Source organism: Ambystoma mexicanum, chromosome 4q, assembly GCF_040938575.1.
Source record: "Ambystoma mexicanum isolate Mex_15411 chromosome 4q, UKY_AmexF1_1, whole genome shotgun sequence".
Taxonomy (NCBI): domain Eukaryota; kingdom Metazoa; phylum Chordata; class Amphibia; order Caudata; family Ambystomatidae; genus Ambystoma; species Ambystoma mexicanum.
This window is the reverse complement of record NC_090928.1, coordinates 1077452030-1077479248: the sequence shown is the minus strand read 5'-3', so window position 1 is coordinate 1077479248 and position 27219 is coordinate 1077452030. Positions and strand designations below refer to the sequence as shown.

General features: G+C 47.1%; 1 protein-coding gene across 1 annotated transcript in view; it reads left to right on the top strand.

The window, feature by feature from the left end:
- Window positions 1-27219, top strand: part of ALK (ALK receptor tyrosine kinase) — a 3554133-nt gene that overhangs the window by 3447553 nt on the left and 79361 nt on the right. Inside the window, exons 21-23 of the mRNA XM_069608653.1 lie at window positions 5665-5755; window positions 8316-8380; window positions 24652-24781. Of these exons, the coding sequence (XP_069464754.1) occupies window positions 5665-5755; window positions 8316-8380; window positions 24652-24781 (286 nt within the window). The remainder of the gene's footprint in view (window positions 1-5664; window positions 5756-8315; window positions 8381-24651; window positions 24782-27219) is intronic.

Genomic DNA, 27219 nt, shown 5'->3' with positions numbered 1-27219 from the left:
CATAGGCAAAAATGGGTGGCACCTTGGATGACCATCTTGATGTGCGCACAAACTACGTGGTTCTCCTGGATTCTGGCGCACATGTGGGTTTTTTGGCCATCTTGGATTTTCTAAGCCCACAGCACCAAATGTTGCAGCATGATAGCTCAAACGTGGGTCAGGACACCCAACAGGTGCATGTGGGAGGAAAGACCACTATGCCAAGGTATGCAGGTCATCAGGCGCCCCGCAACAAACACCGCAAGCACCCCAAGAAAAGAGTGGGGGAAAGGAAAAGAAACAGGCCAGCGCCCGGCGAGTTGAAACCACAAACTCATCCACAGAAGAAGAAGGTGATGACGCAGCATGTGCCCAACAAGACGCTGTAAACGACCAGTGGACGAGAGGGAGAAAAGTCTACATGGTATCAGCCCCCAATCATGGAGACGCCAAGCCAAAAAAAAAACTATAAAGACGAAGATGCCAAGTAGTGATCCAGAACCAGCAGGTGCTGATGACGATAGATACCGGGGCCTCTGTGAAAGTAATGCCACTGACAACGTTCAGGACACTCCAGCCCCAACCTGACATGAAAACAACGGACAAGCTACTATTTGCATGCGGGTGAAAGACCCCACTACTCGTAATAGGCAGGTTCCGCACCATCATCAGCCACGGCGAAACAGCACTAAAGTCAAAAATCTACGTGGTGAATGCGGGCATCGAATGCCTCTTGAGCGGAGATGCCGCTGAGGACCTGGGGCTGGTGAGTTTCATCTGCGAAGTGACAGACTCACGTGAGGTCGAGAGCGTCCTGGGTAAATACCTCAACCTACTAAAGGGGATAGGATCCATGAAGGGGAAATAAATCAGATTACACATCGACGAATCAGTCCAACCAAGAGCAGTACGGCACAGACGGACACCGTTCCACATGCGTGACCAAGTAGAGAAGGAGCTAAGGGCACTGGAAAAAGTTGCGATAATGTAGGAAGTGACGGGGCCCACACCTTAGGTCCCCCCCATGGTAGTCACCAAAAAGCCTAAACAACCTGGCAAGGTCAGGATTTGCATAGACATGCGCCTACCAAATGCGGCCATCAAGCGGGAGCGCCACATCACCCCGACATTGGACGAGATAGTGGCCGACCTCACCGGGTCCAAGATATTCTCCAAAGTAGACCTGAATGCTGGCTATCACCAGTTGAAGTTACACAGGGACTCTCGATATATAACAACGTTCTCGACACACATTGGCCTCCGCAGGTACAAGCGCCTGAGCTTTGGAATCTCTTCGGCCGCCGAGGTCTTCCAGAAAACCATACAGGAGGTGATCCAAGGCATACCAGGGGTCCTGAACGTCAGCAACGATATTTTGATCCATGCCAGCAACAGAGAGGAACACCTGAATAGGCTTCATATGCTCCTTGGCAGGTTAGAAGGTGCTGTACTAACGATTCATAAAGAAAAATGTGAATTCTTAAAGAATGAGATATCCTTTTTTGGATACACGTTTAACAGCACAGGCATCTCAGAGGACCCACAGAAAGTGGCAGACATACAAGCCGCTACCCCCCCACCACGCCAACTGAGGTGCGCAGCTTCTTAGGAATGGCTACCTACTGCGGGAGGTTCATCCCAAATCTGGCCACGTTATCAGAGCCCCTTTGAGAGCTCACAAAAGCCAACACAAAGTGTGAGCCTACCAAGAGGCGTACGAGCACATAAAAGCATTGCTATCAGCCGAAACCACGATGGCCTATTACGACACTGCGCTCCCAACTGAGCTGTATGTGGACGCAAGCCCCGTGGGCCTAGGGGCCATCCTCACTCAAGTAACAAATACGGGTGAACAGAGGCCGATTGCCTACGCCTCCAGAGCGCTAACGCCAATGGAGCAATGATACTCCCACATCGAAAAAGAGGCGATAGCCGTGCTATGGGGGTGCAGACACTTCCACCTGTATCTGTATGGCCGGAAATTCACAACGTACTCGGACCACAAACCACTGCTCCCAATCTTCATGGGCACGTCCTCTCACCCTCTGCCTAGGATCGCCAAATGGCTATTGCACCTCCAACAATACAACTTCGAACTGGCATACCAGCCGGGCAGCGGAAACCCGGCAGACTTCCTGTCAAGGCACCCGAGAGCGCCAACACCCCAGGAAATCCATGTGGCAAAGGAGACGGAAGAGCATATCTGCCAGGTGGTACACACCATGATGCCTCGAGCGATCAGCCTGGATGACATTGTGGAGGTCACACAAAGAGACCCATGCTGCAACTTGATAAAGGACACGATTATCTCATGGGAGTGGAGGTCGTTCCTGAGGAACATACACAACAAGACGGCAGAGGCGAAGCAGTTCCTCACAGGGATCTTCACGATCCGGCAGGACCTATCCATCACGGAAGAAGGTCTGATACTCCGGGGGTTCCGAATCATCATTCCCCTGTGCTTCCAATACAAAATAGTGGCGCTGGCACACAAGGGCCACCAATGAATGGTATGAACAAAAGCCCGGATCAGGCACCGTGTATGGTTCCCCCAGATAGACGACAAAGTTGAACAGCTGATCAACACCTGCCTCCCATGCCAGATAACAGGGCCGCCACCAGATCCGGAACCCATCCAACCGGCAGTGCGAGGGTTGGGCAGATGGGATGCGATAAGCATTGACTTTCGCAAACTACAGGAAGGCATCCAGCTACTGGTGGCCATTGACGACCATTTTCAGTACCCAGAGGTCGAGATTGTCAACTCTACGGCAGCCGAGGCCGTCATTCCTGCGATCGAAAAGATGTTCGCGACACATGGTCTACCAACAAGGATCAGAAGCGACAATGGCCCACCATTCCAAGGGGAAGAGTTCAAACAATATCTCAAAGAGCTCAACATCCGCTATCACCACATCATGCATAGATGGCCGCAGGCAAACAGTGATTTGGAACGCTTCATGCGGACAATTAACAAAGTACTGCGTTTGTCACGAGTCAAAGCAAGCCCCTGGCAGGTTGACTTGTATCGGTTCCTGCGGAACTACAGGGTCACCCCGCAGAGCACAACAGGCGTCCCACCGGCAGACCTAATGTTTGGTACCATAATAAAATCCTCGATACCACATCACCCGAGCAGAAGCCCGGACACACTCGACAAGGAGCAAACAGAATCAAGAAGGACAGATGCAAATGCACACATGAGCGCCAAGAGGCAGGCAAAGCAATCTGAACACCGAGTGGGCGATCAAGTGGTCATGATGAGAAATCCAACAAAATCCAAACTGGACACCCACTATGAGGCAGTCCCGTGGACAGTCAGCAAACGGCAAGGCACCATGATAACGGTGCAAAGAGGAAGGAAACAGTTGACGAGAAATGCGTCAAGGTTTAAGGCAGTGCCGAGAAAATTGTGGACAGACGGCAAGTGCCCCCCGGAAGAAGAAGAAGATCTGCCGAGGGACCAGGAACCTGAGGACCCGCAGAGCGGAGACAGTTTTCCGGGAGGAGCCAAGGAACCACTGAACAAACCAGAACTGGGTGAGCCAGACATTGAAGGTGAGGCGCCCGAGGGAACACTGGGGGCCAGTTCCAGGAGTGGAAGATATGGGTTAAGAACCGCCACCCGGCCTCCGGCCAGGCTCAGAGACTATGAGTGGTGAACGAATCCACAAGTGACTCTAGAAAAGAGGGCAGCCTGGGTGTTTGGGTGAAGTATATGTTTTGTGTATTTTGGTTCAGTTTAAAATAAAGGAGGAATGTTATGTCCATCTTGCGTCCCGCTACGCGGTGATGCAAGGCGTCCAATAAAAGCCCCGCCCCCACTCCGCTGAGGCAGTTCCGGGCATTACGACCAGCCAAGCGTGTCTGTGTGATCTGTGCTCCAGCCGGAGCAGCGCGAGCAAGGCCTCCACGCGTGGGCCTTCTTATCCCTACCTCCTGCCGACGCATCGGCTGAGGTAGAACACAACAGCAGTCTCATGCCTTAAGGCTCCATGTATCCAGGGCCGGCCTTAAGACAGGGCCACCCAGGTGACCGCTCCACCATCTCGGGGGAGTCTTTGAAGGTCTCCCCCGAGCTGGCTTGTTGGGAGAAGGCACGGCAGGCACCCTATTCAAATCAAACCTGCCCTGCTTTCGGGAGTGGGCGGATTTTAATAACAATGGGGCGCTGATGCTTTGGCATCTGCGTCCATTGAAACATTTGCCTCCTCCCTGCGTGACCTGGGGCGTGCACTGGGAGAGGAGTGCCGCATTTTTATTTGTACCCAGGGGCGCTGCCGCCGCTAAGACCAGCCCTGCATGTGTCGACCCATCGGTTTGAATAGCCGAGCTTAGTGAGTCCAAAATTCCTCAAAGCTTGCGATAGCCCCCACAAGTGCAGCCAATCAGGCCATGTAGTTTCCTTAAATCGGCAAGTGTCCAACAGCGGCCATCATCATAGATGTCCCCGGTGAGTTTTTCCCCATTCAAGAACCATTTCCCCCAGAACAGCCTTTTTTACTCTTCAGTCTGAGTGCTGGGTTACACCAAAGCGAGGCCCCCGGCAAGAGGTGTACTCTAAATTGCTGGTACGGTGGTACTAGGATAGGGTCAGGTTGTCACTGCTCTCTGATGCTCTTCGTGTCATGTGTGGTTATGTTATTTGTATTTCTATGGAGTATGCAAGAACATGGTCCAGGAGTATGTGTGTGCGTTTCACGCAGTGATCATGTTTGCTATTTTTTTTATTTTATAAATAGGTTGCATTAGATTTAACGTCCGTTTAATAGTAAAGTTGGAAAATTGAAAGTGGAGCCTGAGTGCTGTTAATTATGGCAAACGCAGTACTTCCTAAATATAGTATTTTTCTCAAAATAGTTAATTTCTGAGAGGAAAGAATTGCTGCGTTTATTGGGTTCCATTTATAATAGACGGATAGAATCTTTTCAACGAACTGCTTGAATCCTGCGTTCCGGTCTTCGCCACTGGATGTCGCTGCTGCATCACTTTGTGTTTGCTTCTCATCACACAGCAAATAATAACGCTGAAAATAGTACGTACCACACAGATCGTTTAAAGGCGTAAATGGGCGCTCTCAAAATCGCCTTTTTTTGCGCGAATGCTCTGCAAAGTGAAAGAGAGATACGTATAGGATGGTTGAGATTAGTTGTGGTGATGACGTTACAGAACATCGATTGCGTGAGTGCTTGCACAGAGTGGGATAAGGCGTTTTAGCTACAGAAGAGAAAATGGAATTTAACGTAATACAGCAGAAGAGCCAAACACCGCTCCTTTGCATGCGTTTCAGTGTGACACCGCAGCCCTTTGCTATTAGTGGCTTGCGTTGATGGAAATACGCAGAGGGGGAGGGTCTGCACTGCTGTTATTTTGCACAAACAAAAGAAGCCTGATTTGTTTTAGAAAGTGTTCCCCTTTGTGCAACTGCCACTTGTATTTCCAAGCTCTGCGTGAAGGACTAGTCTCAAACATTGTCCTTGATCTTTTCTCATCCTGGATGGGGAGGGACCCGGCACACTTAAAGCCATCCTTCCACTATTTAGAGCCTCCATGATCATGTCCCTACTTACGCGCTTTGAGTTCCGGGTCATCGTTGTCTTTTTCTTTTGAAGAGCGTTCACTTAATCACTGATGCTATTGTTGTATTCATTTTCTACCGTAACCGTCTGCTTGTTTTCTGTGAAGGGGTTTGGGCCACGGAGCGTTTGGCGAAGTTTACGAAGGCCAGGTGCAGGCGAGCGCCAGCGACCCCAATCCTCTGAAGGTGGCTGTCAAAGTAAGTATCCTTACACCTACCACGGTGCCCCACCTCAGAGGAAGAACTCTGTGCACATGATACAGGTGCCTATTGATGTACTTTGCTTCCCAGCATGTGTCTTTTTAAACTGCAGAGGGAGTCTCAGCCTTGTCTGTATCCTGTTACCTTTACATGCATTTAGATGGCATCATACGAGGGGGCGGGGGGACTTGTCGACATCCCCAGAGGGGCATATTTCAAGCTGTTTGTGAATTATAGGCGTTAAATGAAGGTGGTCCAGTATTTTCCCAGGACGTCTTGCTGACATTTTGGCTGAGAAGAAGCCTGCAATGTGGAATATGGCTGTTAAAGAGTTCAGTTTCTGCAAGGCAAAGCATTACTCGATCAACAAAGAGAAGGGCGTTTAAAGGGCCTTTCTTGTGCGGGTGGGGGGTTGGATTGTGAATTACACATTTGCTGAATGGTATTACGGCGATGTCGAGACCCGCATTGGCCGCCCCCCCCCCCCCCCCCAGACCCCACATCACATCACCCCACGTCACATCAAAGGCAACTTTATGGTAGGACGTTTCCCTGAGCATGGGGGCCATGCGGCGATCTCAGGAAATCTGGAAAACGAGGCCTGTTCAGTTCACACGAGGAAGTACTCACCAATCGATCCACAAGCAGTCCAATCCAGTGGCAGAATGCCCAGCAGACATCAAGTCATCTGCACTGAAATGCATTCTCTGAGCCTGCGCGTCATACATATTTATTTATTTTAGATATCTTGAACATCGGGGCTGAATATTAATTGGATGGGAAATCAAATCCTGCATTGAATTTTATAGATCGATAGGAAACGTTTGGAGATGTATCGCCCCGTTTGGGGTTGTATTTGTCCCACTCTTTTTTTGGTTCTGCAAAATGCCTTGAATGGTGCATTTTGTGATTACACTGTTAAATCCCTAGAAATGTGTCTCTTCAGATGAAAACAGAGGCGTCAAAAGATCCTGAGGTTTTTTCATATTTTTTGCAGGGTTGATTTAGAGTAAAACCTAAAACCTAGTATTTTCATGGATTGAAGAATGACTCATGCTCATAATAGTGTTGGCTGTCACCAGGAACCAGTTGCTCTCATGGCCCCAATCTTTATCCCTTCAACATCCCAGTAACAAGGTCAAGTGAAGTCATGGTTGGATGCACATTTGTGTCAATTTCTTGCAGATTGTTTGCAGGTTCAGCAGACAAATGTTCTGTGTCACACAATTGCTTGTAGATTGTTTGCAGATTCAGCAGACGAATGCTCCGTGTCTGCCAATTGCTTGCAGATTGTTTGCAGGTTCAGCAGACAAATGTTCTGTATATAACCCAATTGCTTGCAGATTGTTTGCAGGTTCAGCAGACGAATGCTCTGTGTCTCCCAATTGCTTGCAGATTGTTTGCAGGTTCAGCAGACGAATGTTCCATATAACCCAATTGCTTGCAGATTGTTTGCAGGTTCAGCAGACGAATGCTCTGTGTCTCCCAATTGCTTGTAGATTGTTTGCAGGTTCAGCAGACAAATGTTCCGTATAACCCAGTTGCTTGCAGATTGTTTGCAGGTTCAGCAGACGAATGTCCAGTATCACCCAATTGCTTGCAGATTGTTTGCAAGTTCAGCAGACAAAGTTTTTCCCTATCACCCAATTGCTTGTAAATTGTTTGCAGGTTCAGCAGACGAATGTTCTGTGTCACCCAATTGCTTGTAGATTGTTTGCAGGTTCAGCAGACAAATGCTCCGTGTCTCCCAATTGCTTGCAGATTGTTTGCAGGTTCAGCAGACGAATGTTCTGTGTCACACAATTGCTTCTAGATTGTTTTCAGGTTCAGCAGACGAATGTTCCATGTCACACACTTGCTTGTAGATTGTTTGCAGGTTCAGCGGACGAATGCTCCGTGTCTCCCAATTGCTTGCAGATTGTTTGCAGGTTCAGCAGACAAATGTTCCGTGTCACACAATTGCTTGTAGATTGTTTGCAGGTTCAGCAGACAAATGTTCTGTATAACCCAATTGCTTGCAGATTGTTTGCAGGTTCAGCAGACGCATGTTCAGTATCACCCAATTGCTTGCAGATTGTTTGCAGGTTCAGCAGACGAAGTTTTACCTATCACCCAATTGCTTGTAGATTGTTTGCAGTTTCAGCAGACAAAGGTTCCGTATCACCCAGTCGCTTGTAGATTGCTTGCAGGTTTAGCAGACGAATGTTCCGTGTCACCTAATCACTTGTAGATTGTTTGCAGGCTCAGCAAACGAACGATCTGTATCACCAATTGCTTGCAGATTGTTTGCAGGTTCAGAAGACGAATGTTCCATATCAACCAGTTGCTTGTAGATTGCTTGCAGGTTCAGCAGACAAATGTTCTGTGTCACCTAATTGCTTGTAGATTGTTTGCCGTTATAGCAGATGAATGTTCTGTATCACCCAATAGCTTGCAGATTGTTTGCAGGTTCAGAAGACAAATGTTCAGTGTCACACAATTGCTGTTAGATTGCTTGCAGGTTCAGCAGAACCTTTTTCCTTGTGCGTTCTAATCACTGTCTATGCTCTTTTCCTAGACATTGCCTGAGGTTTGCTCGGAGCAGGACGAGCTGGACTTCCTCATGGAAGCCCTTATTATCAGGTAATTTGTTGTTTCTTTCAATTCTGACACTGTTCATTGAGTCACCGTAAACAGTTGACAGAGAGTTACCAGCTTAGGTGACTTCCTCTACGGTGCCTGGAAAATAGTTAAGAGTATGCATGTATATTACAACCCAATAAACCGTTATCATTGGGCCCTGTTACCTGACTGCGGCAACACCATTAGTACCCTATATTTAATCTATACGGCATCATTTCAAGTATAACCCAATCAGGTCTAATATATAGAACTTCATGCCTTGTGCCAAGTGTTTCGAAGTACTTTAATTATAACAGTTAATATCCAATGTAATCGTACACCGCCAAGAGACCACAGAAAAATGAAGGGCTGTGTCAGTTCTGTCAGGGTTCCAACTGGAGAAGTGCAGCCTTGCCCAATGGGAGAGGCAGGCAATTAACCAGTGAGCTATCAGACCGGCACATTAGCCCATTCTAGACATTCCTCTTTAAGGACAGAGCTAGTTCATGAATTCTTCTTAGCGTAGATGAAGAGGTATTGTGCCCAACTTCACTTACAGTGGTAGAATATTTCCTGCCTGTTGGGGTAATCGGGCACCCTGCTGGGGACGCTCCACGCCTCAGCCTAGTTTTTGACTTGCTCTTGAAGCAACCCTATTAGATGGCCAGACCCACATCACAGACAGTTTGTGTCGAGCAGATACAGGCCTCACTTTGAAGATGCATTCTAGGCAATCTAATGCACTCTTCCCGGGGTGGTTCTTGGCCAGGCAGTACCAGGCAGTCATACGGTGGGCCAACGGTTTTAGACCTAGATTCGATCTGCACGTAGGAAATGTTACTCAATAGACAGCGGCAGCGGCAACATGGCTGTTCCCCAGAGTGGAGAACATTCTAGTGATATCCTGGTGTAACAAAGATTGTTGGCATTTGGTTTGGGGTAATATTTTAGACAGATTGTGAAGATGCAGTATGTGAAACCAGAGGCTCAAGCAGTGCAAAATGCTGCACTCCTAGAGAGGTGGGAACTCTTGAAGGGTAAACAAGGTTGCCAATTGTTGCCACTAGTGTTTAACTTGGGAATTGAGGTTTTGATCCTCTCCCCCTGTCCCCTCCCGCCTCCCTGCCTGCCCACCCCTCCCCCCTCCGATTGGTTGTCCTTGTAGTCCCTCCGGGACTACGCGACGACCTCTTCTGAAACTCGCTTCTTTGTTGAGCTAGAGCTGGTGTGAGCGGTCGCCTGTAGCCCGGTGTGCGTGTTCTGAGGCTGCCTTCCAGGCCCCGCTGGGCCTTCAGTAAGAATCATTTTTTCAGGCACTGTTGTTGTTTTTGTTTAGCGCTCCATGCGCGTTTGTGCTGCCCCCTGCCACCTCCCTCCAACTCACTTCCTGGTCCTCCTATCCCCTGTCCCCTCCCTCCTCCCTGCCCGCCCACTCCCCCCCTCCCCTTCCTCTCCTCCTGCCTAAAAGCCCACCCCCCTAGGCAGCCCCCTGCCTGGCAGCCCTCATCGGCTATGGACCCCCTTAGGCAAAGGGCGGCTCCTACGGCTGCGGCTCCCTGTGTCTGCAGGTGTCCGCAGGGGACGCCAGTCGCCGGTCCGCCATTTTTCTGGTTACGCCACCTGCTCGCCCAGCCCAACTACCCACTCCTTCCCTTTCCTTTTCTTTCACATGGTTTCTACACTTCAGTGTGTACCGCCAATTGTGGTAAATTAGGTCTGCTTTTCTCCCCTCGCAGGACTCTCAAATTTAGGTGGCCTCTACACTGGGTACCTAATTCGTTTTTACTGTGTTACTGTTGCTCTGAAATTGTGGAAAACTAGGGCTTTTTCTCCCCTCGCAGGACTCTCAAATTTAGGTGGCCTCTACACTGGGTACCTAATTTGTTTTTTACTGTGTTACTGTTGCTCTGAAATTGTGGTCAACTAGGGCTTTTTCTCCCCTCGCAGGACTCTCAAATTTAGGTGGCCTCTACACTGGGTACCTAATTCGTTTTTACTGTGTTACTGTTGCTCTGAAATTGTGGTAAGCTAGGGCTTTTTCTCCCCTCGCAGGACTCTCAAATTTAGGTGGCCTCTACACTGGGTACCTAATTCGTTTTTTACTGTGTTACTGTTGCTCTGAAACTGTGGTAACTAGGGCTTGCCGCTTCATCACTTTCCGCTTGATCTTGTCTGTCTTCCCCCCACTCCCTCCTTATTCCATGGTGCTCTCTATCTCTCCTATCTTCTCTAACTGCTTCTCCATTGACTATCCTGCTCTCCTCACTAAATCTGGTAGGAAAAAGTTTAAAAAGGATATCCTGGTCTCCAACTCAGGCCTCCCTATCGCTGACACCTACACTAGCGCCGCCTGCAAGGAAACACTTTCTGACATCCTCTTTTTCGTGCCTTCCCCTGACCAATGGACCCTTCAGATTGGTCGCTGTGCTCTCTCCCTTCTCCTTTTCTCCCATTAATGGTGGCACCCGTTGGGATGTCCTCTTGGCCCCCTTCCGCTCCTCTAAGGCCATCATTAATGTCTACGCTAATGGGACCGTCCTGGTCCAAGGCCCTCAGGCCAACCTCCACCTCTTTGATAGACGCTTCCCGCGCCTCATCAACTTCCTTTCCTCTCCTGCTGTGCCCTCCTCTTTGATCTAGGCTACCTTGCCTCCACCCTCTCACCCTGCCCTCTCTCTGGCTTTTCTTCTTCACCTCCACAGGGCGTACCTCTGATCTGCACCCCTCCCTGAAAGTCCTTCAAGGATGGCAACCAACTCCACATTGCCACTCTTAACTCTCGCTCTGCAGTCAAACATTCCTCTGATATCTGTCGCCTTCTTATGGAACTGGACCTTGACATCCTCGGTCTCACTGAGACATGGTTCACGGCCAGCTCTGTTGCCAGCTTTGACACACTCCTACCTGACGGTTACAAGATCCTCTCCTTGCCCAGGCCCAACCGTGCTGGCCCTTATCTTCCCTGAGTGGATTCCTGCCACTGTCACTCCTACGCAGACCTACTCCTCCTTTGAATGCCTTGTCTGCCGACTCTCTCTCTCCTAGCCATTCCCTTACCGTGGCTACTATCTATCGGCCACCTGGTCAAATTTCCTCCTTCCTCTCTGAGTGGGCTGACCTCTCCTCCTCACTCCTGTCCTCAACCACTCAACTCCTCTTACTTGGCGACTTCAACATCCACCTTGATGCCTCCAGTCCCCCCACTGGTCTCTTTCGTGACCTCTGCGACTCTCTCCCACTCTCTATTCTCCCGTCTGGGCCTACTCACTCTGCTGGGCACACTCTTGATGCTCTGATCTCTTCTGGCCTTCCCCTCTCCGTCCCTCTCTCCACTCCTCTCTCCTGGAGTGATCACTTTCTCCTATCCTCCCACCTCACCCTCCCTACCCCACAGGCAAAGCCACCCTCATCACTACCACCCACCTTCGCGGTCATCCGACCCATGAAGCGTGTGTCAGTTGAGGGTTTCGCTACCACCTTCTCGCCCCCATCCCCCTTCGACTGACTCCCACCCTGACACAGCCCTCTCCACTCTCCACTCTGCTATATCTGATACCCTTGATATCCTTGCCCCTGTCATGAGAATCCGCCTGAAGCCCAAAGCCAAATGTAACTCCTGGTATGACTTAGATCTCGTTACCCTTAAACGCAAGTGCAGGGTGGCAGAGAGGAAATGGCGTGCTTCATGTTCATCCTCTGACAAACTAGCCTGCCGCCTGTTCCAAAGGCAATACCGGCTCTCAGTTCTCACTAAGGAGAGAGCCCTTATCCAAGCCCGCATCTCTGCGGCATCTAACAATTCGGCCGAACTCTTTAAAATCTGCAAGGAGCTGGCCAACCCTGCTGCAGTCTCCACCTCTCCTGTCCCCTCCCAGGCCCTCTGCACGGCACTGGCCTCTCACTTCATTTCAAAAACTCAAGACATCCTATCCTCACTCTCCTCCTATCACCTCCCCTCCCCTATTCCCTGCTCTCCCTCTGGCCTTTCGGCAGCCACCCCTCCTCCCTCCTTCTGTGCCTTTCCCCTATTTTCTGCTGACGAGGTTTCGAGACAGGTCCGATCTATGAAAGTCTCGTCAAAACAGGTCCACCCCTGTTCCTCCAAAACTATCAAGGACCACATCGACTCCCTGGCGCCTGCCCTGGCTGACTTCTGCAATCACTCCTTCGCCTCTGGAGTCTTCCCATCCCCCCTCAAGCACTCCCTTGTGCAACCCCTTCTTAAGAAACCCTCCTCCGACCCCTCCTGCCCAGCTAACTATCGCCCAATCTCTATCACTCCCTTCCTGGGCAAGCTCCTGGAGAAACTGGCCATCTCCCAGCTTAATCTCCATGCTGAATCTGTTGGTAGTCTTCATGACCATCAGTCTGGCTTCAGAACTGCCAGAAGCACGGAAACTGCTCTCCTGAACATCCGTGAAGACCTGCTCTCAAACCTTGACTCTAACACCCCTTGTGTTCTCCTCTTGCTCGACCTCTTTTCTGCCTTTGACACTGTTAACCACACCATCCTGCTCAACTGTCTCCGTGATAACCTGGTATCACTGGTCAAGCTCTGGCATGGCTGTCCTCCTTCCTCTCCAAACGACCCTCTCAGGTCTAACTGGGTTCCTTCCTCTCTGACATCTTTTTCTCTACCTGTGGTGTCCCCCAGGGATCTAACCTCTGCCCCTGGCTGTTCAACCAGTATCTGGCACTTCTTGCTCACCGCATAGCTGCTCTCTGTCCCAACTTTCAGTGCTACGCAGATGATACCCAGCTCATTTTCAGGCTACCCTCGGCCTTCTCTTCCACTTCCCTCATCTCCAACTGTCTTTCTGCTATCCAGGAATGGTGTGCCGCCAACGACCTCTGCCTTAATGCCAGTAAGACTGAGATTCTACTTATCGGCACACCCACTCCCTCCTTCCCTGCAGCTCTCTGGCCGGCCTCCTTGGCCCTCTTCCTGCTCCTACCTGCACGGCAAAAAACCTCGGGGTCATCTTCGACTCCACACTCTCCTTCTCTCCTCACATCTCTGACGTCTTTAAGAAGTCACACTACCAGCTACACCTCCTCAGAGGTATGGTTCCTTTTCTCTCCTTCCCCCAGAAGCTCACTGTCTCCAGAGCTCTGGTTCTCTCTAGGCTGGAATACTGTAACAGCCTCTATCTAAATCTTCCTGCCTCTACTCTCCGCCCTTTGCAACTCATCCAGAACAGGACTGCGAGACTTGTCCTTGGCCTCAAGCCCAGGGACCGTATCGCTCCAGGACTGAAATCACTACACTGGCTCCCAGTGGCTGCAAGGATAAGTTCAAAACCCTCTGCATTGTCCACAAGGCCTTCTGGGGCCTTGGGCCAAAATACCTTCAACTCTCTCTTCCTAAATATCTTCCTTCTCGAGCCCTTCGCTCATTCACCTCCAACTACCTCAGGTTCAGTCGCTTCTCCAAGCAACGAGCTGGTGGTAGATCTCTTGCCGCAGCAGGGGCCTCCCTCTGGAACAGCCTTCCTGCCTCCCTGAAACTTGAGGAGAACCATCTCCGGTTCCGGAAGCACCTCAAAACCTTCCTCTTTGCCTCCGCTTTCTCTCCCTCTCTCCCCTGTTAAAATCACTGAACCTGCACTAAATCTGCAACTGGGCCACTCACCGATCTCATGTCTTGGCCCAGCCACTCTTCCTTACACTACCTACATGCACTACAGACTGTCTCTGTATCCTACAGCCCCTTCTCCTGGCACTTACCTTTGCACTTGCCACCAGCTGGCCCTATTATTTATCTCGTATTCTATTAACCATGTACCGCACTTTCCTTGCACTTGCCACCAGCTGGCCCTATTATTTATCTTGTATTCTAACCATGTACTGCACTTCCCCTCTCCCCTTCCCCTGCACTTTTTCCCAGTCCCCCTACCCTTGCACTTGCACGATCTGAATGACACCTGGCCTAGTAGGATCGTTGTCTGTCTCCCTTTGTTCCCCCCCCCGCCTCGTCGAGCCTTGAAACACTTGTGTATAGGCGCGTTACAAATACCATATCATATCATATCATATCATAAATCAGATAAATCCGTAATTAGTTGAATGTTGAGGTACTCAACTAAACTGGAATTTACTTTTAGCTGATGAAGCACCTCTGCCTGTGAGCACCCAAGAAGTCTTGCTTCCTAAACTGTTCGAAATAATGAAGGATTTTGGGGTGCAGCCTGGATACAGAGTAATTTGGCAAAAGGAGTGCCACTATCTAGGGGCTAGTGAGGGATGACCTTGCCAGCTCGCCCATGAAATGGTGCGAGTCCCTATTTAAATACCTGCAAATTATCTTTCCCAGATATTGGGAGAAATTACTCCAGTCTGACTTGTACCCGGTGCCTGTTCGGCTCCAGGGAGATTTGGACCGGTGGTCACTGCTCGCGACGCCACTCAAGGGGAAGGTGAACACTGTGAACATGATGTGATAGCTGAGGTCAGAGCATCTCATTCAGTGCTTTCTCATGAAAATCCCAGACAGTTCAATGAATGGTTACAGGATGTTTGTGGGGAGACAGTAAAATGCCACTCTCAGCGAAAGTGGTGATGTCAATTTAAAGGGTCTACAGCTAGTTGGGGGCTGCCATTCATCATGCGAGGAAAGTAAATGGGGGATGACAGGCGAGGGGAACCTGCCTTTGCGGGTTGCGTTCCAGCGACTGCTCTGTTGTACACAAGAGAGAGAAGCCCTTAGGGCGGTCACTGCAGATTATACTGGTCCCCCCACAGAGAGTGCGTGAGGTTATGCAGTGCCTTGAAGGTGTAACCCATTCAGTGGAAGGGTCTCTTCTATATGACCCCTGGTTGGGTCTGCCCAGCATTCCCCCAGATGGCTTGTGGTGGGACGAGGTGAGAACATGAAATGTGGACACCAGATTGGAAGTGGGAGAATGAAAATTCTAGAAGAATTGAGAATGGGTCTGCATTTACATGACCTGACAGTGAAGAGGTCTGAAGACCCGTGAAAGGGAGCGGAGAAACCGGCAGGCGATGGTCTGATCCATGAATCCCAGTAAAGAGGGAACATGCTACACTTAAAATGGAAGGGGTTGTAGGAAAGGTTAGACGTCTTAATGGATCCTGCGGCACCAATCTGGAAGAGAAGACGGGAAGAAGACCTTGACGGGCCCTTTGAAAAAGAATTATGATAAATAATGTATGCACATATTAGTATATGTTTTCAGGCTACATTGGACACCGGCTAAAGCGTGTGAAAGAAGGCTCCTGTCAAGAGGTTGTGTTGGCGTTGTAGTTCGGGGTCGGTCATAAGGAACAGGACTATTGGGGAGATCATGTGAGAGAGAGTGGACATGATGCCCCAGAATGCGGGTTGTCTGGACAGGGGCTCCTGTTGCTGGGAAACTCAGCAAGCTTAGGGAAGTTGGGGAAAATCAGGAGATTGTGGATATTGAGGGAAGTGACAGGTGTGAAACATGACCTGCTGAGGACTTGGAAGTCTCTGCATAAGCCGAGGAGAAGTGGCTGGAAGACATGGTGACGTTTCAGAAGGTGGCGAGTGGCAATTTAGGCATCTCGCACGAAGTTTGGTGTGATTTTGTGGCAATGTTTGCCTAAAGGTCTCGGTGAGGATCTCTCTTGAGAGATCGCTTGATGCCTTCTCACCCATCCCGGCCTATCTTTCCTGGCATTTTCAGTGTCCCTGTTCCGTAGAGGTGGTGCAGAATCCTTAGTTTTTTAATACTTTCTAGTGGGAGTGGTGGAAGCAGGAGAGCTATGGCTATGACACAGCTTAGTTGTTGTGTGCATATCCTCCTGTGCCAGGTGGCGAATGATGAGATGCTATAGATTTGTTACTTATAACACGATAAATAATAAAAAAGAGAAACTTCTAGCACCTGCCCTCCTGGTCCACATTTTAGAGTATGCTGTGGAAGGTCTTTTCACGCCGCGTTACTGTCCTCTATGTCTGTCCCCTTCATGGCTAGTAGTAGTAATGATAGTCCGTCTAAATGAAGGCTCAGCATCCCCGGTGCATCAGGGAGCCGGGGGCTGCCCATAGCCATGAGGCCATGTCTGTGCGCAGGAGAGAACAGCAGTGCTTCAGGTAGGAATTTTAAATAGGAGGACTTCATTTCCTGTCCTTGGACTCCTGGAGATAGCACAGTGGGTCACTGCAGCTGCTGTCGCTTCTGTACTGACCTCAGGCTCCTCGTTATAAATCACAATAGGTCCGGTTTTGAACCTTGTCCTGCTGATGCTGATAAATTGCTATCCAACTTTGCGTTGCAATACCTGAATATTAAGCGTATTATGAAACAATACTGCGCCAAGTAAAAGTTCAGGTTATAATACATTTAAATGTATAACACAACAGAGTCGAATAAATGACACATTTTAAAAATGGTTATTTTTGATATTCTGCATTTGCTCTTTCTGGGCTTTGGGTAAACTATTTCTTTTACTGTACAGCCCCTTATCAAATATGTTAAAAGCTGCAACATTTCTTCCCTTATAATGCAGTGTGGATATCTATATGTATAGTGAAAAAACTTTAGTAAAGGGACAATTAAGGTGAATCGGTTCAGTGCAACAAAACCCTTGAAATTCAGTGAACAAACTTTAGTTGAAGTGATGTTAAGGTGCCGGTTTAATGTTACAAAACCCCTGAAATTTGGGAGGTGTGGAAAACTACCCCACCTTAACTATGAGGCCCCCATTGCACAGCCCCTAAGCACACTGATGACACCACAAATGACATCACCGATAACATCATATACGACATCACTTACGACATCATCAAGGATGTCACTGGTACAGCGGCTCGCGCATGCAAGTAAGAGAGATGCAGCCTTGGGTTCCTCGGTACTGAATGAGCATTTCAAATGAGGAGATGTTCTAGTCCTTTATCTTTCTGTTCTAAAACCAGTCCTTTGCGTAAACTAGACATTGGAATAGTACAATTATAACTTTGCTCCTAACCACCAAAGAATACAGCACATGAAAGAAGTAACAGGTTCCTGAATTATCATATCAGCATATCAGCCACTTACTGTCAGTATAGCAAGTCAAACGGTTGGCCTTGACCAGGTCAAATGGTAAAGGGTAGGGCAGGTGTGGTGCAAAGGTCAACCATGTGGGAAAACAGTTTCATGTTGCGAGGAAACAGGGCTATCAGGAGTAGTGTAGCTAATGTACGAAGCAGACTTTGGAGCATCAGTGCATGGGTTTGGAAGCATGACTCCTGTGATCCTTCACTGTGCTTATTCTCATTAGCGCTAGAGGAATTAGTAATGTAAAACCTCTGGAGATCCAAAGGTTGCACATCCCCGTTATATTGTATCTGAAATTGTAAATTACTACTGTGTCCACATCCACTTTCTGTAGATATCCCAGCATTATTTAGAAGGCTTGACAAATGTTTTTGGACCTTTGAAAAAGACAAGGCATATTGCATCTGTGCTAGTAGAATGCACTCGATATCTTCAAATACAGTCACAAATGTTTCACCATGACTGGTTTCTTACCAGTAAGGTCATTGAGGAGGTCATAGGTGGTGGCATATCTGATTTCTTATATGATGTCAACACGGATGTCATCTGAGATATCCTAAGGGATGTCATTTATGATATCGTCTGTGTGCTTAGTGCAACGCTATGGGGCCCCACAGTTAAGGTGGTGTACCTTTCAAAACCTGCCGAATATGAGGGGTTTTGTTGAATTAAAACGCCAACTTAATATCACTTTGACTAAAGTCCTTTCACTGAATGTCAAGGGTTTTGTTAGACTACACCTCTCACCACCTGTAATTCTATGTTTTTCTTCTGATAACATAACTGATGTCATAGTCTTTGTTTTCAGTCTGTTTTCTTAAGCTACACAACATGGGGTGTATCAAGTGTTTCAACTATTTATGCCCATTAGATAAGAATAGAGATCTTGGGCGGAGAAAAAAGGAGGTGGGGTGATGGAGTACTGGGGCAAGAAAGCGGGAAGTGGGGTAATGGAGTACTGGGGCGAGGAAGAGGGAAGTGGGGTAATGGAGTACTGGGGCGAGGAAGAGGGAAGTGGGGTAATGTAACAGATTACTTATGCGGTATTAGGATGAAGAAGAGGGGGTTGGTGGTAATGGAGTTGTCGAAGGGGGAAGAGAGAGGGAACTGAGAGTGGGGGGAAGTAATGTAATGAATGACTAATGGAATACATGGACAATGAAGAGAGAGGTAACATTAATGGAATGCTGGAATGAGGAAAATAGAGGCAAGCGTAATGTAGTACTGGGACGGGGAAGCGGGAGGTAGGGGTATTGTAATGGATTACTAATGGTATACTGGGATGAGGAAGAGAGAGGCAGGGCTAATAAAGTACTTACACATGGAAGAGGGAGATGGAGATAATGGATTACTAACGGGGTTCTAGGAAGAGGGAGGTTGGGCAATGGGCTACTGGGAGCACACATAATTGCATGTTGTAAGAGAGAACAGTAATTTTCTTAAGTTAATTGTCAGACTGTGAGTGAAGACAATCATAACCAGTCATATATTAAGAGTGAGAACAATTCTTGCAAAATGTATAACACTCCCAGAAATAGGAAACCCTATAAGTCCCAGGAAAATCATGCAGAGGTGTTCTTAAAAGTTACCAATTTAAATCTGGGAAAACATCCATTCTCTGTAAAACCCAAAATACCCTTTAATCATTTTAATTCTCCCTTGAGGAATATGCTTTAAAAGGGAGATGAACCTGGAGAGGAAAATATTATTGACGAAACTAACTTTTTTGTTGTGGATTTCGAGCCCCAGAATTCCCAGAGTACTGGGACGAAGAAGAGGGCTGCAGAGGCACAAGGTTGTGCAGTGCAGCACATTAAGGTGGCTGGCCCCCACCTGAGGGTGGCTGAGAGGCATAAAAGGCCCCCTCAGGTGCAGGCCATGAGACCAAGATGAAAGATACGCAGCCGAAGCAGCAGCAGGAGGGCAGTGGTAGTAGTGTTTGGAGGAGTTTTGAAGTCTCCAAGAAGCAGAAGAGGAAGAAATTACAGTAAAGCCAGGATGCCGGAGTGGTGAGAGAAGTTGATGCCGTTCCTGAGAGGGTCTTATGGGCGAGATTTCAGCTGCAGAGGTCACGCAGAGGAAAGCTTTCCTTTATATAACTTTCCCCACTGTAAAAGGCTCAGCAGTGGCAGGCGAGCAGCAGAGCGCTGGGGAAACCATGAACTCTATTGCAGAGGTTGCACAGTGGAAAGCGCACCTTATGGTGACTCTCCACACTGTGAAGGGTCAGCAGTGGCAGGCTGGTGCCAGATCTCTGGGGGAGCCACAAGGGCCCTGAAAGCAGCAAACGCGGGATGCGGGAAGCCGTGCAGTAGACGTTGCCGAACTGCGTAGGAGTATACCAAGCTGATAGAAACCAAAGCAGTTGGCCTCAAGAGATCCATCTGCAGGAGGTCACTGTTGCATAGTGGGTTATACAAAAAACAACCACACGCAATTGATAAACAATCAGGGTTGCCTAAGTCAAAAGAAAATAACTGAGCCTAATAGTGTGTATGTGGAAAATATTTCCCAGGTGTAGAGAATGCCTCATACCCACATTGCCAAAGCCAAAGAATTGTGAAGGAGAGAAAGAGTTATTATCAGTATTTGGTTAATAATACAAAGGTGGAACAAGATTGGCAGGAGGGCTGCCCTTCTGATACGAGATTGAAGAGGAAGGGAGCCTTGCCTGTCTTGCATGTGGCAAACACTTAGGTGTAGAAAATAACACCAGTGTGATGCTTGTTTTCCTTGAAGACATTCACACATCTAATTGTGTGAAGTAGAAGACAGTGTTAAAACCTTTGAAGTTCACCCTTACCACAGAAGTACTTAGAGCTGGTAGTTTGGACTGGCCAGAGAGTAAACCAGGTCATAGAACTTTGTACCAATTGGTTTTGTTTGTGCAGGAGCACATACCAAAACAGAGAATGGCAGTAGTTTGGCTTGGCTCGCAGGAGAGTATAGCAGAGCAAGAGCTTTGTGACCATTGGTTCTGTTCCGGTAAGAGTGCACTGGAGCAGAAGGTTGGAGTAGAAGTAAGCCTGGCATGGGAATCAAGCAGGTGGAAGTTCATGAAGTACTGTGGTGGGGTAAAACTCATGAAGAAATAGTTGAAGAATCACTGAAGTGTTGTGGTGAAGTAGTACTGAAACTAAAGTGGTGGCAAAACATTCGGAAAAATACACGTGTATTGAAACTAATGAAGTTCTGAAATATTCTTTGTTGATGACATGAAACCGTTCCTTTCCGGAATAATACATTGCCAATGACAAAAAGCTGTCTGAAGACTTTGGCTACAAGTGCCAAGAGAAAAGCTTTGTTGAACATTTGTGAATCATCTTAGGAATCCAAGCTGGAACTTTGTGTTGTCAAGTTGGATTAAAAGAGAACTGAAGTAAAGCTTTTTGTTATGATGCAGGATTTCCTCATCCTCTTTGAACAGTTAATGAAAAGCCTGCTTGAATCTGGGGTAGGGGAGTTCTCCCAGGTTATCAGAAGAAGCAGCGATTGTGGTGCGGATAACAATGTTAATTTAGTTTTTGTTAAAATTTCATATATTTCCTTGTTGATTTGTTGTGAATATAAGTGTGAGTGAAGGAGCCCCTGAGGGACCCTCGCGTATGGAAACAAGGCACAATCACCACACACGAACTGATACGCCAGACGCAAGGTTGTATTCCCAAAAGCTAGGGTTTATTACAAAGCAAATAGTCTCAGTTGGCCAACTGGGTCCCACGCCCCGCGACGTGTGCTTCCAGACCCCGGGGCACGCAAGAGAGTGAGAATCGTACAACAGTTACATATATACAAAGCAAGCATCTTACAATCAGCAGTGACACATCCAATACCGCCCTAATACATTTCCTTTGAATTGGGCACGATGATTGACAATGGTGACGAGTATGACACCTTCCAACATTCATTTAGCAACAGTTTGCAATTTCACAAGCCTACAGACATATGTCTTTGTTTTAAAGAACACAATGCTTCTGTTTTTGCAAGCAAGCTGTGTGCAGGGGAGAGACACATTCCAGGCCTTGCTATCTCCTAGTTCTATTTGTGTACTGGGGGTCAACTTGCTCTCCAGGGCTCTACAGGGCTCAGGAAAGGGGGGCCGCAAAGAAGAGCATAATTCAAGCCATTTAATGTTCGCTTCTAACATTTCTACTGTATTAACGAGACTAGCTGGCACCTGTGTACTGATTAGAATGCCTCGATGCTTACTCCCAAGGATTTGTGAGAGAGGAGACCGGGCATTTCTGTCTGGGTTGCTGCGTTATGTTTCAACATGTCTCTCGCGGCCTTGCGTTATGCACTAGTGGAGCAGAATAATTTTTCAGCAAAGCGGTTTTAACAGAAAGCAAAAGGCAAACGTTATAGAAAACAAAATGGTGATTTCAGTCACCTTAAAATGGCTGCACTTTAGTCAAGTTTATGGCTATATAATTCTAATACTAAACACATGAGGCGGTTGGTCTTCGGCCAACAAAGTACATTGCCTTATGATTGAGGGGTGTCTACTTTTTGTGGACTGACATGAGGGGCAGAAACCTTTTTATTAGAGTGTTTCCATTAGTTATTTTAGGCTTGCATCACTAATGAGCTACTAGGAGGAGAAAACAAGAGGCAGTGTTAATGGAATACAGCAACGAGGATAAGGTAGATGAGGTAATGTAATGGTATATTAATGGGATAGTCGGACAAGGATGTGAGTGGTGGGCTAGTGGGGTACTGGGAAGAGGAAGAGTGTGCTGGAGGTAATTCAAGACATTACTATTTGGTAATGAGATGAGGAAGAGGGAGGTATGGTAATGGAGTATTGGAACAAGGAGGAAGGAGGTGGGATAATGGAATACTGGACAAGGATCAGGAAAGATATATGTAATGTAACAGATTACTAATGCAGGACTTGGACGATGAACTGGGAGATGGGGTAATGTAACAGATTACCTTTGGAGTACTGGGACAAGGAAGAAGTAAATGGGGGCAATGCAAGTGATTATGAATAGACACTGGAAAGAGGAAGCGAGAGGTGGAGATAATGGAGTAAAGTGATGAGAAAGAGAGCAGTGTGGGTATTGCAGTACTAGAATGAGAAAGAGGGAGGCAGGGGTAATTTCACAAATTACTAAGAGGAGTACTGAGATGAGGAATAGGGAGGCAGAGTAATATAATGGATTACTAATGTGGTACTGGGATGAGGAAGAGTGAGTCGAGGTAATTGTGTACTGTGACGAGGAAGAGGCAGGTTGTGGTGGTAATGTGATAGATTACTAATAGGTTACTTGTATGAGGAAGAGGGAGGTGGGAGCAATGCATCATATTACTACAGGGAACTGGGACGAGGACGAGGAAGCTGGGGTTGATGCAATAGATAGGTTGGGGCATTGCATATTACGAATGGGTGCAGGGAAGAGGAAGAGGGAGGTGGGGGTTATGTACAGGTTACAAATGGGGTTTTGGGGTGAAGAAGTGACAGTAATATAACAGATTACCAATAGGGTGTGGGATGAGTAAGAGGGAGGTGGGGTAATGGAGTACTAGGACAAGAAAAGGAGAGGCAGGGTAATGGAGTACTGGGAACTGGGAGATGGTAGTAATGTAACAGATTACTAATGAGGTACTGGGACGAGGAAGATGGTGGCAAGACTAATGCAATGGCTACCTATTGGGGTAAATTGGAGGAGGAAGAGGGAGGTGTGCTATTGGAGTACTGAGATCAGGAAGGGACAGATGGAGATAATGTAACAGATGACTGATGCATTACTGGGACAAGGAAGATGGAGGTGAAGGTACCTCATCAGATTACTACTAGGCTACTGGGGCGACAGAGAGGGAAGTAGGGGTAATGGAGTACTGGGACGAGGAAGAAGAAGGTGTGGTAAATTGCAATCTTCATTTTTATAATCACGTGAAATGCTCATCCAATCAAAACAAAGACTATTGAAAAGATGCACCGGCACCACTTAAGCTTCTGTTGCACAATGTTTTCAATGTCACTAAACACATTAACACTATAAAAGCCATCTCATCATCCCCCAAACAATATCTGCCCATGAACACCACCTTCCCACACATTTTAGGTTGATTTTGGAATCCCTCCCTGGATTATTTTTTATAATAAAAAACAGGGATTGCTTTCTAAATTTACTTAAAATACTGCTCTTTCACCTGCTAGCATTTAATATACTTGGAACATCTCATTATATTTATGAAGTTTTAATCTTAACCACTCAGAAGGAATCTACATCAAAGATCTGTATCTCGGAAAAACACCCGAAAATAAAAAATATCTTCACTATTCTCAGACCCCAAACCTTATCAATCCTCCTCTTTTACCCTGCCCACATGTTCCCAGGCTTGAACACTACCATATTCACTCCCTTTACATCATTTGAGGTCCGTTCTTTTCAGAAAAGATTCTAGAATTTCAAGATCATGGATTTTCAGAAACGAAAAGTATTGGGTCCACCAGTGCATCATGGGAGATATAACCATTTGGCTACTGGGGGCACCCCGCTCTCTGCCAAATTAAGACAAAACTACTGGATGGATTTACACCAAACCAACAAAGTATTTCCTTTGATAGCTTTGTGCCCAACTTGTTTCTTATTTAGCGAAAACCCATACAGCAGTTTGGGCTGTGCAGGTGAGAACAAATTTGGCATTTTCCCTATGGGAAACCCAATGCAAAAGGACAAAAGCACACCCTTTCTTGATAATTTAAATCTTTTGAACCATAGTGGATTTGCAGGAAATGTTCCAATTTTTGAAGGCCTTAGCCAGACATGCGGTTTGCAAAATGTAATGCTTTGTCAGTTCAAATATCATTTTGCGTAGAATGTGTGTACTTCCTATCGATGACAGGTTGTACCTTAACTGTGGGGCGACTACCGTCACCCTTTAACATATCTGAATGTTTTGTTGTTAACATTTGCTGTGCCGAATTACCCATTGTTGTGGTCTTTATGTTTTGTATGTGTTCAGCGAGGCATGCTATGGTGTGCCAGTACACACTTACCAACAACAAACCGCCTTTGTCTCCATCATTATACATGGCCCTAAAATGTTGTCCAGTGTGTTGCTGCCTCTATGCAGATGGCTTGACTATTGGCTACAAAACCCGACAACAGAAGACTCCCACATGTTAGGGCTTCATAACCCCGAAATGTTTCTTTGTTAATTTTGACAATCGCGCCTACATGATCTATGGCGCAATATTAGATGTGATAAAACAAATTATCTATGGACTCACAAGTGTTTATTTGTCTTCTGTTTCTGCAGCAAGTTCAGCCACCAGAACATTGTGCATTGTGTCGGGGTGAGCCTGCAGGCCTTGCCCCGCTTCATTCTCCTGGAGCTTATGGCCGGCGGCGACCTGAAGTCTTTCCTGAGAGAGACGCGGCCTAGACTGGTAAGGAGGGTCCTCTCACATCTTGGGCTGCTGCTGGTCTATTCCATTGCCAACACTGTGTCACGGTTTATAGTGATTTTTTCGACAGCCATAGTTTCGAATGGCAACATTTTGACAACAAATGTGTCTAGAAAATGCATATTTCCCCGTAACCTCTGTTTTTAAAGCTTAACACCCATTTTAGTTTAAAAAAAAAACTTTAACCTAACAAAAAAATGCATTTTTTTTATGGATTTTTGTCGAAACTTTTGGCATTCGAAACTGTTTTTTCGAAACAATGCCTGGATACCCTGTGCCACATGCGAACATTACATTTCAGCGCATGCCATGATGTTAGCACATTATGCATTTTGTGCCAGGCTCCGCATGCACAATTTGTGATTCTGAGGGTCAAGGGGGCGCTCACTATAGACCAATCATTCAGCGAAAGTTGCAAACCACCGTAGAGCGCAATCTATGTAAGCCTCTCCCCATATTTCACATTTTGACTTCCCAGTAACTAGTCCTTCATTATGGATTCCAGCTTGTCTCGTTTACTTGGCTGTGGAAGACCTCGTTTTAAGACAACACAAGAGCTGGTGAAACCAAATGACCCTTGATTTAACAAAGTATCATGACTATTGGACAGCCACAATATAGGAACATCTATTGACGACAGCTCGGCATAGAACCTAAACAGTGGTGGAAATTGAAAAAATTTGAAGGGGGATCCCACAAAGGCCAGGGTGGGGTGGAGTTTGGAGGAGGGGCAGAGTTCTAAGGAGGCGGAGTACTAAGGGGGCAGGGCTGGCAGTTGAACTCCAATCAAAGGATGTTTGAAATAGTGTAAAAATTTTGCAATTTCTTTCATGGCTTGAAAAGAGCACAAACCATAGTAAGGTACGCAAACAAATGTATGTGTGCGTATCTGACTATGATTTGTGTACTTTCCAAGCCATCTTCTCAAGACTCCAAATAACAGAATCTGTTTGGGAAAGGCAGTGATCACCGAGCCCCCAGCTTTGCGAGCTAGATAATGTACTGCTCTGTGTGCACAGTGTCTCGCACAGAGCAGTTTACATTACCGAACCCCCAATGCTGGGGGCTTGGTGATCACTGTGTTTTCCAAATGAATTGTGCTCTGTAAGCACAGTGTGCTTTCTGCTCTATCATAGAGTCCTTGACCCTCTGTGAACCTGGGGGCTGTCCTCGGCAGGGGAGTATCCAGCATTGCAAGAGTGGGGGTGGGAGGGTGAGCCACAAAAAAAATCCTATTACTTTTCGCCCAAATGCAATGCGTGCAATTCCATAAAGTCTCATTCGCGCCCCAAACTGGCCAACCCCACCCCGATCTACTTTTTTGGTAGCATTAGTGACATTTTAACACATAAAACAAAAAACTGCATGGTCGTTACAGATGTAGGAAACTCATCTATTAGAGCCTGTCCAGGCGCTCTGGGGCAAAATACATGCAAACTTCCGAATTAGCATATGGTTTGCACCAACAGTAGTGACTTCAGAGAAAAGGAGATTGCAAGGAGCATCAGCATTGGTACTTGGAGGCGCCATGGAAATGACTTTAAAATAAGTTGCCATAAGTAAACCAAGTGGCAAATAGCTTTGTGGTGCAACATTTCTAAATTCCACTATTATTATATATGGAGCAACTGTATAGTTACTGGGCGTTTTTATAATAGCATGATATATTAACATAAGCATGAAGTGAATCCGAATAAATTACAGAGCTGCAGATAAGACACAGTGCGATTAAATGATTTTCCCAGGATCACACACTTTGTTTAAATGATGAAACCGTGATGTGGACAATTTAAGCAACTGAACACATCTTCCCAGGTTCATATGGTATACAGATTTATTAAGGTTTTGCTTTACATTTCATGTGCTTAAATAATACTTTATTTATAGCAGTGCCTTGGAAGCAAACCACATTACATAATAAACTAGCCTTTCATAGTAAACTAACTATACGCTACATACATTGTCATGGAAATAAGTTGAGCAATACGAGTATGGTTTTAGTTTTATTCCCCCCATCCTGCATTCAAAGTGAGCCTAACAAACCCCCCTTGGGTTTTTAAGCTATTTTATTTATTTCATATAAAGCATGCAGCATTATGAACCCTTCTCACTTCTGATCACTCCCTCCCATTCCCATTCCTAAAGAGACAAAAGGCCCTGCTAATAGTCCCTCCTCCCACCCATCAGTGACTAATGGCTCACATTCTAATGCTCTGTTGACACAGAGCAACGTGAGAGCCCCTCTGCTGCCCAGAGCTTCTTGGGGCATTATCCTGGCAGCGGGACAACGCTCCCGTTCAGAAAAGGTAAGGTGTCCTGCTGCCAGGACAATGAGCGTGCTGAGCAGGAATTGCTCGGCACACATTGTCCTGCCAGCGGGACACATTTCCTGCTGGGCACCCTCATTGAGGTGCCAAACG